Source organism: Tympanuchus pallidicinctus, unplaced genomic scaffold (genome assembly GCF_026119805.1).
Source record: "Tympanuchus pallidicinctus isolate F22 unplaced genomic scaffold, pur_lepc_1.0 scaffold3, whole genome shotgun sequence".
NCBI classification, from domain to species: Eukaryota; Metazoa; Chordata; class Aves; order Galliformes; family Phasianidae; genus Tympanuchus; species Tympanuchus pallidicinctus.
Genome location: NW_026294747.1, coordinates 73,544,490 through 73,558,961, shown reverse-complemented (window position 1 = coordinate 73,558,961; position 14,472 = coordinate 73,544,490). Strand labels below are relative to the sequence as shown.

General features: G+C 40.7%; 1 protein-coding gene across 21 annotated transcripts in view; it reads left to right on the top strand.

Moving 5' to 3' along the window:
• Positions 1 to 14,472, top strand: part of SVIL (supervillin) — a 133,001-nt gene that overhangs the window by 23,787 nt on the left and 94,742 nt on the right. For 6 of the 21 annotated variants that reach the window (XM_052693779.1, XM_052693776.1, XM_052693787.1 and 3 more), the window contains exon 1: positions 6,019 to 6,164. In XM_052693779.1, coding sequence (XP_052549739.1) covers positions 6,092 to 6,164 — 73 coding nt within the window. In that variant the 5' untranslated portion in view covers positions 6,019 to 6,091. Of the gene's footprint in view, positions 1 to 1,667; positions 1,739 to 5,988; positions 6,165 to 8,706; positions 9,165 to 14,472 lie in introns of those variants that run through there. The other 15 variants (XM_052693781.1, XM_052693783.1, XM_052693780.1 and 12 more) reach the window with 8 other exon arrangements.

Here is a 14,472-nt window from a genome sequence, read left to right as displayed (position 1 = left end):
TCTTCCCACCTCACAGTGACTTCCAGGAAACCCATGAAGTAGTTGACCAAACCTATGGCTGCACTTCAGATCCCTGGCTTTTCTGTTTAAGGACAGAAAGCCTCTATCATTCATTCACTTCAAATGAGTATTCCTTGGAAAGTTGGAAGTGGGAATAGCATGTGGTTTGCCGTATTCAAGGAATTTTGGAGTAGTTTATTCCAAAATAAGAGTGTAAATGTGAGTTGATGGTGAAAAGGGAGTTAATTAAAATGTGTTAACAGCTGCATAACATTTGGAGCAAGCTGAATTGCTCCCTTTCCTGTTCCTATGGACTCTGATATAGCCTATACTGGGGCTTTTGTTTGCTTTCGAAAATGAGAATTTTTCTGAACTCAAGCAAAATTCCTGTCTTGTCTGTCTTTCTGCCTTTTCAGTGAATTATTTTTGCTTTGACCTCTTCTCTAGATGCTGTTATTAGTGTCTGACATGTTCAGCAGCTGCAGTGGACGCAGAGCAATGATCTGACTGCTCTGAGCAGTTGTTGCTCTGGTTGCTTGGAGTATCATGGCTTCATTTTATGCCTCTTACTTGATTAAAGCAAGAAGTTTAATGAAGTGACTGTGGAAGTGAATGACTTGAGCAGTGTATTTACCAGCTAAGAATAACATACAGACGAGCTGAGCCACAGGAGTAAAAATATGTTTTTTTGATCCTTTGCTACAGGAAGGGAGACAAGTCTGTTCAGCACAGGTGCTGTCTCATGGAGGTCAGGTGTTTGTGTTCTAGGGCTCTTCTTTTTGGGAAGAAACTACAACTTTAGTGGTAGAAAATAGAGTAGCAAGTGTGGAGCTGTTGATTGTTGTGGGTTTTTAATGAGTTCAAGGGTTGGCATCCTTGAGGACAGGTCAGTGCCAGGATAGTTCAACTAGTTTGAAACAGCCTAGCTTGGATGGTACATCAACACAAATCTCCACATGGGCAAAGTCACCAGGCAGGAAAGCAGTTTGCATTACAGGCAGAGCTGGAGATGGTTTATATTTATCAAAGCAAACACAAGCAGATGTGGTTGAAGATGTGGGGACCAGGAGGCAGGCTCTGTGGCGAGCACTGTGGGCAGGCCAGGCCTGCTTGCTGGGTGCTTTCCCCTGGCGGAGGCTGCTGGTCTGTATCCTGGTCACCATGGCTCTGGGAGAAGAACTGTCTGTTCCAGTTGCATCCGTTAATGTTAAAATTGAAGATTGTGAGGATAACAGTCTTATGGTAAATGCCATCTTTGTGTTGTTTTTGGTGTTGCTTGACCTTACTGAAAGATGTGACACAGACTGCTTTCTGTGAGGTGGTGAAGTAAAAACTCCGTTTCTGGAGAAATTGGTGGTTCAAGAATGTGTCTCGTGTCAAAGGCTCTGACTTTAAGTGAGGGGTCAGGTTCTTCAGGGTTCTTGGTAATCATGCAAAACCTCTCTTTCAGTATGAACATAGCTGCAGGATGTCAGTAGATAAACTTTGAAAAGTGCTGTTGCTTATGCTGATGATCTTGCCTATATGAATGAATGAGGTACAGTATAAACTGCTCTCATTCCTGTATTTAACCCTTTGTGCAACTGCTTAGAAGTTCTAGTGTTGTTTTCATACCCTGGGATGTACATTTGAGGTTCTTACCCACACTTTGTGTTTATTTCTTGTAGGAGGAGGACTGTCTTGGTCATGGTGATACAGATCTATCTGGAGAGTGAGACCTGGATGACTGGGATTTAAGGTATGTCTGTGCTGAAAAAGTGTGCTGATCTGAACCATGAACTGTGGCTGTTTTGTTGGTGGCCGTAGTGGTGATTGGTTTTTTAGGTTTTTTTTTTTGTTTTTTTTTTTCCTAGAGTTTGTACCAAACATTTAAAGAAGAATCCATATATGCTTTCTGATACTTGTGCAAGGTATAGCATAAATAAAATGCAGTGGTGTAACAGTTGAGACACCTGAGTAGCCTTTATGACCTTCAGGAAAGACAAATGATATTTAAATACCTTGTAAATGCTGCTGCTACTCTAAGGTGAAATGTAATTCAATGTGAAGGTGACAATAGGTGTATCCAAAAGTCCACCTAAATGAATAGGCAGCAGGCAGCTGAGATGGATCTCTTCTTCCAGCCTTCCTGTCATTGTCTCTTCCAATTGCGTGTTAAAATAATTTCAACCATTCTAATGGCATTTATATAAAATCTAACGTTTTAGTCACAGATCTGTAGTCTGCCCTTTTTGTTGTACATTGTAGAGAACCTGCTTTAGCAGGGGTTTTGGACTTGATGGTCTCTGGAGGTCCCTTCCAACGCCTACAATTTTGACATAAATTTGCAACTTAATTCTTAGTTCTTGGCTACTAAGATGCTTGAATCTGGTCCTACCAAGTGGAGTTTTATGGTTTATGTTGTTTTCTTGAATATAAATGATTTTTTAGATTCTTCTGTAATGAGTGAGGTGTGGTACAAGTTCTCCAGCCATCACAGAGCAGGCTGCAGCTGTGTGACTTGAGTATATGGTGTTAAGGCCATTAATGATCTGCTCTATGAAAGTGACTAACAGAGTACTTTGTTGCCAGCCTCGTTCAGTTGTGCTCAGCACTATGCTTTGGTGTCATCCTTGCTTTGTAATACTGAGGAACTGATTCTTTTTTGAAAGCTAAAATTATAAATAGGCCCATGGTTCCCTGTGCTGTCACTGTTTGAAAACAAACTGTGGGGTGAGAGAATCTTTCTCCTTCACCTTCATCTGTCATTACCCTTTACTGAAGAGAAATGAGTTCTTCACTTGTAGCACCAAATCTGTCTGTAATGGAGGATGGACATTCTGGGAACTCAGATAAAAACCAACAAAGAAAATGCCTTTTGTTTGCAAAACACTCTGGAAGTATAAAGCTATTGATATGTATCATTTAAAAAACATTTCAACTCTCTGTTATTTGAAAGCTTGAAGTGGTGTTTAATCCAGCCAGATTTTTAATATGTCTTACAGTTGTTTTTCCTGTAGAAAACTGGAAAGCAAATGAAGGACAAAAGAGACCTTTTATGTGCGTACGTGTGTCCGGTTCTGCTGCTTTCATAAAGGCAGCTCCCGCGCTGGTGTAGAGCATGGAATCCCATGCTTGCTCTTTGAAAATGTTATAGTTACTGTGAGTAGAGAGACGTGATTTCTTGGAGATGATCAGGAGGATGTCACTATTTTATATCACCAAAATAATGGATAGAAAATCCTTTCATGATTTCTTAAGCTTCCTATAACGGAAGTGATGCATGATTCTGGCTATAAAGGCTGGTAAGAGCTGTGGTCCCACTATTTCTCTCACAACAAGTGGCCTCTGTTTTTTCTCAAAGGTACTTTGGGTACTGTTTTAGATGTTGCTCAAAAATTATGAGAGAACTCTTTTCATGCAACTTGCCATAGCTTCTGAAGGCAGTGAGAACATGCTGTAAAGAGTATAAGTTTGAGTAAAGGCTAGAGGTCTGAGGACAGTGAGTACACTCATATGTGCTGTAGAGCTTGACAAGTTGGAAAGGCTTGCAATAGAAAAGTGAAACTTGGCCACGATTCCCAAAAGATTAGATATCTATGGTCATGAAAAATGAATTGAATCTTGACAATTCTGAATACAATTAGTTGTGTAAAACTTCCTCAGAAAATATTTAGTACAAGCATATTCACTTCACATTTCTTAACTGTGTGCTTTCTGAAAGTAAGCAGAAATAGGCTGTTTAAGCAATAATACCAGGCAGTATTTCACAACTTCCTACTGTTGGAAAACTTTTTTTAAAGAATATTTTGTCTGAGCTTTTGTGTTTTACTGCTGCAGAACAGTAAAGGCAAGCCCTTTTGCAAGGGCTTCTTGCAAAAATTAAGCATACAGAAAATCTAATCCTCTTGAGAGTGGTTTGTTGAAATGTGTGCATTTGGTGTGGTACCTGTTATGAGTATTTTCATGCTTGCTTTGCCTGAAGATACCTGTATTAGCACTGGGTTAGCCAGTGTGTAGGTGCAAAGTGTGGGGGCTCTCACTATTTGCTTGGTATTTTGTAGGTAAGAACCAGTCTTTGGTCACTTTCTCCATAGAGTTTCTCTTGGGCTTTGGGCTTGCAGTGTTTGAAGTGCAATACTCACAATTTTTGATATATATATTTTTTTTGGTTGGTTTGTCCAGATCATTGTGATGTTTTAACAGGAATGTTGTCAAGTGCAGTTGGACGTGATGATACTTGAGGTCCCTTCCAACCTGAGTAATTCTATGATTCTAAGTAAAGAAAAATGGAGTAGGTGGAAAGTGCATCTTCCACACTGCTGCACCCCTCTTCTAATTAATCATTAGTGGTAAGAAAGGAAGCTGTGCTTTTTGTCATTCCCAAAAGTTCAACATGCGTCTCTGCACATGGCACATTGCTGCCCTGTGATCTTGGCTATTGATTATGATCAACAAAAGAACAATTTGAGAGCTGTAAGCTTTGGATGGAATGACTGGTTCACTAATCTAACATTCCTTCTGAAAACAGAAACCTTGTAGAAAGTTTTTGAGGAGCAATCTGTCTACCTGAGAAATTCATTGAATAGAGATCAAGAAGCAAAGGTTTTGGGTTAGTTTTCTAGATCTGAATTACCCAGGCCTCTTTCCAAAACTTTTCTTGTGGTGTCCCACTGAAAACATCAGGAATCTTTGTGTTTAGGAATACTTTGTTTCCCCCAAACTGTGATGACTCAAGGCTGTTGTTGTGGAGATGTGCAAAGCAAGGGAAGGTAGAGAAATCTGAGAAGTGATGACTTAATTATCATGCTTTTGCTAATTCCATTGAATTGTGGATTCTGAATTCGCTGCTGCCTTGCAAACGTTAGTGTGTGAGACTTGCAACTGATACCTTTTCTAAAAACAGGAGGGGAGGAGAGGGAGCTCTGTTTATTTCAACAAGCACAAGCAACACTTCCAAAATACACTTGTGGTTGTATCACAGTTATGAATCTTAGGTTATCTAGTGGTGACTAACATGGTGAAATGGCAGCCTAATATGTCCATGCTTTATTTGGAAAAGGTAGTTCTTATCAAAAGATGAAGAACACCAGTGTTTCATTCACTGTGTTTGTTGAATCTCTAAGCACAGATACCATGTCTGTCAACACCTCGCATTGTGAAATACAGGAACTTGCCTTTCACAGCTGCACAGTAAGTTCTTGAGGATTGCGTGGCACAGAGACAAATATCCTCCACTTTCTCTCCTTCCATGTGCATGTTTTTTAGTCTCTCTCATTGTATGATCAAAGTTAACAAAAGACAGAGGTGTCTCTTAATCAGATAGAATTACACTTACGTTGTGATACGGTTTGTTTTTTTAAGACTGCATTATCTCACTGGGGAGGTGGTTAACAAATAGATTGTAACAGCTTTCCAAATTCTTTGGGTAGAGCCAAGCTCATACCAGCTATTATATTTAAGAAGTCCTACAGATTAAAAAATAATAATAATAATAATAATAATAATAATAAATAAAAAAAACCTTTTCTTTACTGCAAAGTTTAATCTATAGAGTTTGGATTTGCTTCTTCAGTAAGACAGCTATCCTCCTATTTAAAAATAAAATGAATGAGTAAATCCTCCCTGGCAAACCAGAGATTCTCAGGCTGTGGGTGTATGTAGTTTGCATTGAAGAGAAGCTGGGCTGGAGGGCACAGACTATGGCATAAAACATATGTGCTTACTTCCACAGGCAGCCAGCGCCGCGGAATTGGGGCTGTGGGATTCCTCCCTGCTGCCCACTTCTCCCAGTTCAGAGCACAGGCAATTGTTTGGCTCTGTGACAATCACACCAACTGTGGCATGCGTCTGATAGTGAAACAATGAATGGCTTGTTCTCTCAGGGGAAAAAAAAAGTGGGTTGGGTTGAAAAATGATAAATAAGAATTTCTCCGTGGGTCATTTTAGGCTCTCACGGCAATTTGAATGTGCTGAATGAGTGGCTTCTGAACTGAGCCAATGGGGATGGTCAGGCACAGGCATCACTTTTATCCCACACGGGGGAGGAGGGGTGAATGAGCTGGAAGATATAAGCTGAAACAAAGCCATGCAGTCCTTCTGAGTCATTCGCATGCACTGGATGGGTAAGGCTTCCTGCTTCCTGGGACACAGAAGTGGGGTCATGATTCTAACAATGGATGCTGGTAAGTTGCTTGTTATTAAATTTGCCTTTGATTTTTCTGGGAAGTCTTGCCTTTCCCTCCTGTCTCCAGCTGCAAAAAAACGGCTGTAAATTAGGAAGCTGAATGTTAAATAAAGCCATGCCTCCTTTAAGCTGTGTGCACTCTACTGTGTGGTTTTTCTTGACAGTTAGTCACAGAAGTCCCTCTCTTGCAATGGAAGACCATGGTACCAAAGTTGTGTTTATTCATTTGTACATCTGTCGTCATTGAGACAAAGCCTGTGATCTGAGAAGTAGTATCATTTTTGTATGATACAAGTCAGATTTTACACTTTCTGTAAAGAGCTAGAGACAAACTAATGTGTTAGCTGTAGCTTACTCCACTTTGTGCTTACAGAAATCTTGTGCTGGGGAGGAAGGGGAGGAAAGTGTTGCATTCCCATGACGATCAGTTCTGTTTCTGTGTTTATAGCTAAGGAAGTGTGTGTGAAAAGAGCACATACAGGTTTGTTTGTTTGTTTGTTTTTTACATTTGCTGTGGAAGTGAAATCTTTAGCATAATGCCCTATGTGATAGGGAGGATGAATGCCAGCAGTAAGATGCTGGTTGTAGGGTGGTATGTCTAAAAGAAACAAGGGATCCCAGTTGTGCTCCTTGAGGAGGGGGCTGTGTTTCCATCTCATAGCCTGCATCCTTCAAATTCCTAAGCAAGAAAAGTCCTAAGATGTTAAATGCTTATGGGTAGGGCATAAAGCATCAGCACTTGTGCTCTGGCAGTGTGCTGACGACTGCTCTTTCTCTTAGCAGTTGCAAGCATGCTTGCTGCATTCTAAGAGCTCTGTTGAACTTCTGTCAGCAATTGGTTCAGCTACTTTTCCACCAGTGTGCAGAAGTAGCACAATGTGACAAGTAGCGTTCAAACTGATGAACTTAATCAGGCACATCTTGCAGGTCTGTTTAATCTACTTGTCACATGCTCAGTTTACTCCATGCTAATGAAAAGCTCTCTGTCCGCCGTACATCTGAATTAATTTGTTTGGGCACTTGCTAGAGCCTAAAGGGAAACTCTGTGCCCACTTCCAACTCTTTCTTTTCTGAGACTTGCAGAAAGTGACACAGCTGAGTTCTCCATGCACAGTTTGAAGGAAATAACAAGCCTGTTCGTTTAACCCACCCACACTTAATTGACGTTACTTTGTCATCCACTGTCACTGCAGACAGGATTGAAGGCAGTGACTTCTGTGTTTGATGTATGTTGCATACTTTGCAAAGCCCTTTTACTGGGATGATAAGATGAACAGAAGCTCAGAGAGGAGTGAGGTAGCATATTGATGATAAGGGGTACAGAGTTTTCCACAATGGGCTTATTTTTTATGTTTTATTTTGTTGCTTTGATTCTAGAGGAGCCAAATTTCTGCTAAAGCAGTTTGGGCACTGGGAGTTAGTAATGCTCTTCTCTCTGCCTTGTGCAAGAAGAACCGATGTCTGTGCTAGATGTTGCACCTGGTATTTGAGGGGGCAATGTGCAGGCTGAAAGTGCTCCCAGCAGATAACGGGTTCAGACTTTGTGCACAGGGCACATCATCCCTGTCAGAGTCTTGGAGTTCCTACACTGTATTGGAGTAATTTAACTCTTTGTTTTGGAAAGACTGGGGAGATGTTAATAATACACAGTTAAAAATACATCTGTTGTTTATGTATCCTTATGTACTTGTGTGCTGCTGCTTTGCACTGTGAAGTGAACCATAAAGATAACGCTGCTCATCTGCGTTCCCCCGGCTCCAAAGGGTATCTCCTTTCACTGAGTGCTCGGGGTCGCAGGGCTCTGGCAGCCCTTAGGGTGCTTTTCATGGTTCTGTTGACTTACATTGTTAGCAAGAGCTCATTTTGGAAGCTCCGAAGGTATTGAAGAGTTTTGAAATTATAGTCCTGAGCTTCTTGGTGGGCAAATAGTTCAAAATGCAGAAAGGAAACATTATAATATAAGGATTTAACTGTGAGTTCTAGTGCTTTGCATTTGTGTTCAAGTTATGATAAAAATATGCAAGCAATTCAGTACCTTAATCTGGGCCATGGATAGCACGGCATGAAGTTTTATCTGCTTATTTTTACCCACCTTTTAAGGCTGAGCTGACTGTTCTTGGGACTGTTTACTTATTTCAGATTGTATGTTTGCATTACGAGTCAGGGCTCATTTAAAAAAATTACTGGCATCAAATGCTCAAGATGTTTTTAACACAGCAAAACCTTTTCTCCTTCAGAGAACTGTAAAAATACATGCTTGTTTCTACTTTTATGAAACACGTTCAATTCTGCTGCATTTGTCCCTGCAGCATTTAATTTCTTGTAGGAATGGAACTTTAAAAGTTGTGGATGGGGGAATAAAAAGGAAAGCTGCAAGACAGAGCTGACAGTATAATTGGATTTGAAGCAGCTACAGGCTGGGACTGTTGCAACAGCTGATTTGATCCTTCTGAGTTTCAAGAGCTATTTATGGTAGATTAGCTGTATCAAAGCTCTACTGTTCCAACCATAAAAGGCCGGTCCTATGCGAACTTGCCACACTGCATTTGGCTTAGTCCTCCGAGGTTGGAGAGCCTATAGCTTTTTATGTGGATAAATCCAGTGATGGATGGAAGTACTAAAGGCAGATCGAGGAGTAACATTGTCGAGGACTTCAGATGGCAGCGAACTCTTAAAAGGAGATTTTCACTAATAAATTTTGTGTTCTGATGTTTGGAATCAGCGCTTGGAATATAGCTCCTGCGTGTGCACTGCATTTGGTGAACGCATGCTTTTAGGAAAGCGTTGTTCTAAATTTATCTGACTTATCTGAATCATCTTGACTGCACATGTACTCGCCAGCCTTGCATGTTGATATCTGGTAACTTTGTGAAGTCACTTTTCCGTTTTATTAGCGGTGAGCATTAGTCCTTTGGAAAGGAACCTTAGCTGAAGTGAGAAACTTCTCTAAAACAAGAATCATGAAATTCTTGGCTCACGAGTGCTGCCGGAGTTATCAGTAAGTATTTTGAGAAGGCTGAGCCCTTCTGCTGCGTCTGTACCTTCTTTCTTTCCTCCTTTGCAGAAGGGCAGGCAAGTGGATTTTTGCAGGATTCTGAAGTAAGTCGTATGTCCTTCGCAGAGCATGCGTGCGGCCACCTGCGCCAGTTGTTGGAGGCTTTGTCAGGTTGAAATGATAGTGGGTTTATTCCAGCCTGTGCATGCCACTCATTCAGCTCTCCTTAAGGCATTTTGTGTTTTTATTCTTGTGGTTTTGCTTGGAGGATGAGTTCATGCTGCTATGAATGGAAGGACCCATTGGTGGTTGGCTTGTGTGCGAGGTGAATCTTTCTTAGTTTTCATAGACTAACCTTAGGCACAGCTACAAGCAGCCCTAAGAACTCTGAAAAACAAGATTTTTCAGTAGCTATTTTGTCCTGTCTGAGAGATTCTGTATACATAGTGGATACTATTGCATTAGGTAACTGTTGTGTGTTGGCACCTGGAGTATTCTGAAGAAAGCTTCCTCCAACTTTCCGTTCCCTTGTTTTTAAATTTTACTAGGACGCAACAGGTGAAAGTTACTGCCACTGCTTTTCCATCCACTACTGCCGCAGATAGGCTGCTAACAGGGAGCACAGTGACGGTTGGGGGGAAGAAGAGGTTCCTTCAAGGGTGTTCCAGGTGTTGTATTCTGGTCTCCAGAAATGCAACAAGATTGTCTTTACCAAGTTTTAAAAATAGCTCTATTAATTGCCTCTGTTTCCCTTCCAGGAGCTAGCAATTTAGGGCCATCCTCCATTTTCTTTGGACTGCAAATCTGCATTTGTCTGTCAGATGGCTCTAACATTTTTGCTCTGAACTGTATAAAAATGTTTTAGCCTAGAGAATACCAGGAGACAAAATATGTCTGAATGTTTGAGAAGTATTTTTAGCAGTTCAGTGCAAGGATTATTTATTTGAAAAAAAAATAGATGTATATTTTTAACTTTTCTCACATGAGCCTTGGCAGATACCATTTAAATACTCACCTCTATTTGTAGATTTTATAGGAGATTAGATCCTTCTGCCTGCAGAGGCAATGGAGAAAAAAGAATATTCTGATTATCTGTTAATTCTTCTCTGGGATTGACAGGAATATAAGCTACCTTTTACATTGCTTCTGGTTATGTTAGTACTTTTAATAATTACCCTTTTTTAGAGATGACTATTTTTAAAAAATTTTGCTGCCTGCACTTTAAAAAGCAAGTTGATGTAAATTCATCATTTTAGCATGCCAGTGTTGTGCTCCTGTAAATGTTCTAGAAGGTGTCAGTGTGTTGTAAGCCTTAAAACAGGCCACAGAGGCAGCAGACATGAAAGTTGGCTACCCCTGGGTCTGCGCAAGAGCAAGAGTCTCTAACTTGAGTTTCAGCCTGAAGAGCACCAAGGGTGTAGTGCAGAAACTGATGAGAAGTAATAATATCAGCTCCTCTTTGTGCAGCAGATGTTTTAACTGTTGGAACAGGTAAACGTTTCTTCCTTGGTGTCTGTCTCAGAGGATATTAGTTAGTCAATTTAAGCATTAATTCTACCTCTTCCAATGCTGTTTTATCTTGGTTGTATTAGTAAATGACATTCTTGGCAGAAGTCTTCAATGTGAAAGAGATTTTCAGAACTCCAAGGGCTTGTTCTGAAGGAGTAAAGCTGTGTTTTTGATGTTTCTTTGCCAAATTCCTTATATTTGATAGTGTCAATGGGTTGAAGGTAATAGGGGACAGGCAAGGAGCAATAATCCAGCAATTCCATCTTTGCTTTTTGTACAGAGAAGATAGATTACAGTATAAACATAATCTGCATGTAGAGCCCAGAGAGGGGGAAGAAAAGTGAAACTGTGGTTTGCACATTTCTTCTTCGCAGTGAGTCTAAGCAGAGCTGGAGGTGGTGGAGCTGAGCCATTTGTGGCAAAGACATTCCCAGAGGCTGGAGGAGCCTATTGCTGCTTCCTTGTGTGGCCATGTGTGTAACCATGCGTACATCACAACATCCTCTGAACTTTTTTTGGAGTTACATTGATGAAGTGGTTTGAAAGCTTTTTATAATCTTAGTACATTTGTTTAAGCAAACCTCTTCCTACAGTGCGTAGAATTTTGTATGTTTGTACAAAATGTGTGCAGCATTGTTATTTTCCTTGCTTACAATGAATTGACAAGACATGCTGTTATGTGTGAAGCCTTTCATATCATGTACTTAAGTGAAAATTGCATGAGCTCATTTAGTTTAAATTGCCATTGCTAGAGTGCGTTTTTGCTCTCCAATTTGTTGGCTCTTGTGCATGGCAATTTCACTACAACTTCAAAAAAGCTAAAGCTGTGGAACAGTTTGCAGGATCAGGGTGGCCTGAGATTGTTCACTTTTCAGAGGCACTGCTGTTTCTTGCAGAAGACGTAGGCTTCTGTTTCTCCATGCAGAATCCTCATTTGGCACTGTGGAAGGGAGTACTATGCCGTCAAGTGAAACAGTAGGCAAAACTTTCTCCCCTTATGAATTTCCTGTTTTTACTACTTTCTCTGCTAGCTGGTTTAGAGCTAACTGACACATTGGAAGGTCTCTGGTTTTTAAAGAGCGAAGTACGTCCTAGTTGGAATCTGCCTTAAGCAGATAAGAATATATTGGGTAACCGATGATAAAAAATGCTTGTGATGTCACTTACCACAAAACCGGTTCAGGCTACATCTGCAGATGGAAGTGATACAGTGAAGAGCCAGGCAGACCAGTGATGCTGGTCCCAGCCAAAGTAGGGAGGAGCCGAGTCTTCACTGAGCTACTTGTTGTCCTCTGCATTTCAAGTGAGATGTCCAGTCAGAGATCTCACAGCGATACTAGGATTAATGGGATATTGGAGATGTGGAGAGCTTGGTGAGTTAGGTTCTTTGAAGCAGCAGCAAAGGATTGATTGTTTTGAAGTATCTCAGAGCTCAACTGAAGACTTTGATTGTAAACTCATGTGTAGCATCTTGAGTGCCAGATAAAGAGAGAGAAGCATTCAGCTGGGAATTCTGGTAACTTAGTAGTTGTGAAGTTTAGAATGTATGTAAGTGGTTGGAATTTCTGTCTTTCTCTGATGTTATCTGATCTTTCTCATCAGTCATTAGACGAAGACACAGTGCTTTATGTGTAAAGATCCCATTTAGGTGGGCAAAGGAAAAAGAATCCATTCTGGCACTCAGAGTCATAAAGGCTTAGTTTTTCCAGTGCTAATCATGTTCTTGGATATTAGGATCATGTATATATGCTGGATATAATTATGCATAATGGTTGAGTCAAAGGTGACAACAGCATCAGGTTGCCCAGCACACTTCAGTCCAAAATTCCGTTCTCTGAGCAAGTCATGTGTCAAACATTAACTAAGAGGGTTTATAGTGATTGCTAATTGCAGAAAAAACCATAAAATAGTAAATAAGACTTTGTGTGCTCATCTCAGCTGCCCTGCTTGAAGCAAGGGAGCGCAAGAATTGCCTTGCTTGTAGACTCATGTTTATGGCTATCTCTTGAAGTGGAGGTTCAGATTTCTGGCTCATAAGTTTCAAAATCAGGTCTCCCTATTTACTATGGAGATGCCTAGACAGTTTGAACACCATTTGGTGAAGCCAGCAACATTCTTTCCTACTGTCAGCTGAGTTAATAAAAGCAACCATGGTTGCTGCTCGTGTATGTTAGGTATATTCAAGCACACCTACTGGGTCATGTTCCTGCCAATGTTTAAGGCTAGGCATAAAAGGTGTTTTCTTTTCTGACTGCTTTAGGCAGCTGATGGTTTGGATTTGCAAATGAGAACGGTGTAAATGGCAACCTTGCTTTAAAATACTCTTTTAGGAAACTATTCAGGTCGTTTCCACTCCTCAAATTGCTCCAGAACTGTTCACTTCACCATCTAGTTGCACAGTGCTGTTTGAGTGTTGTGCTGTTATTCTAATATTCTTAGTTTTACTTTATATCCTTAATATTTTTATGCCAAAAAGAACTTATCTCTCATTTTAAGTTTGATTCTTGGCTAAGCCTACTGCTGTTCCTCCTAGCTCTGAGTTCATGTTGCCCAGCTGTCTCCTTGCTTCTGCTTCATCCCTCTGAAAAAGCATCATGGGGACCAAGGTCTGAACAGTCTTCTGCTTAGAATTAGTCACCTCTGCATCTTTCATATGATGTTTAAATAAACTTTTGTCGGAGTTGCAGAGGCTTACATGCTACTGATTTCTTTGGACTTCATTAAATGAGGTGTAGGTAAAATGAGGGCATAATTTTGAAGTGCAGATACCAAAGAGAAATAAATTTGATATCTTGGGAGCTTCGTGACTTTATTGAAGCCAGCACAGAAATTGCTAGTTTGCACAGAAACACTAAATGAATGTGTGTTTGTGAGCTAAACATGGGACCAGTAGTTGCATAGACTTCTATGACTGACTTGCAATTGTCTACGATGTGAGACTGTATGCAGACAATGATACGTCATGACAGCATGGATCTGTGAAAGTAATTGCCAGAAAAGAAAGTGACTGTGCACATTCCTCTAAGCAAAAACTAAAGATAGAGTAAGCACTGCTAGGCTTGGTTGCTCTGGCTTGTCTTCCAAGCTCAGCAGCCTATCACAGTGGGCCACTTGGTCCCTGTGCAAAACTTGAGGGAGGTGGAGAGAGAGCAGTGTGAGCAGAGTTTGGGTGTGACCGAGAATAGGGAACCAGGCTTTGAGACTGAAGCCTAGAGATGATTTCAAGGAGAACCAAGGGAAGTACTTAAAGAGGAGCTTTCACACGCTTTTGTTGTTACTGTCTTGACTGGATAAATGGGCTGGTTTAAACAGGATGTTTGGGTCACCTCTCTGCTGGAAACAGTCAGGGTTGATATGCTGGGATAATAGTCTAAGATTTAATCTGAGTATTGCATCATGAGATTATACCCTAGGAGGTGTAAGTGGCTGTTGCTTGACATGACTTCACTCATGTGTCATGTATCTCACGGTGTTCAGCATCTTGGGATGCTTTACTCTATCTTTGATTCAGTGGCTGTTGAAATGCAACCTGAAGAAACAGATAGCTCAAGTTTAGTTGGCTCCAGCTTGATTAACACTCCTGAATTGCTTCTCTCTTGCAGCATGCAATGATTGGTTCAATTATAAAGCACTTTTCTGATGTTTGTGTTGCTTCTGCAAACCTAGACTTATTTTTATTTATTTTGCTGAACAAAAGAGGAAAACAAATTTTCCTCTCCCATTAGCAGAGGAGCAAAACTTCAGAATGGCCCTTGCACATTATGAGACTGCTAGGCTGAAACTTGAACATGACAGGCAGTAC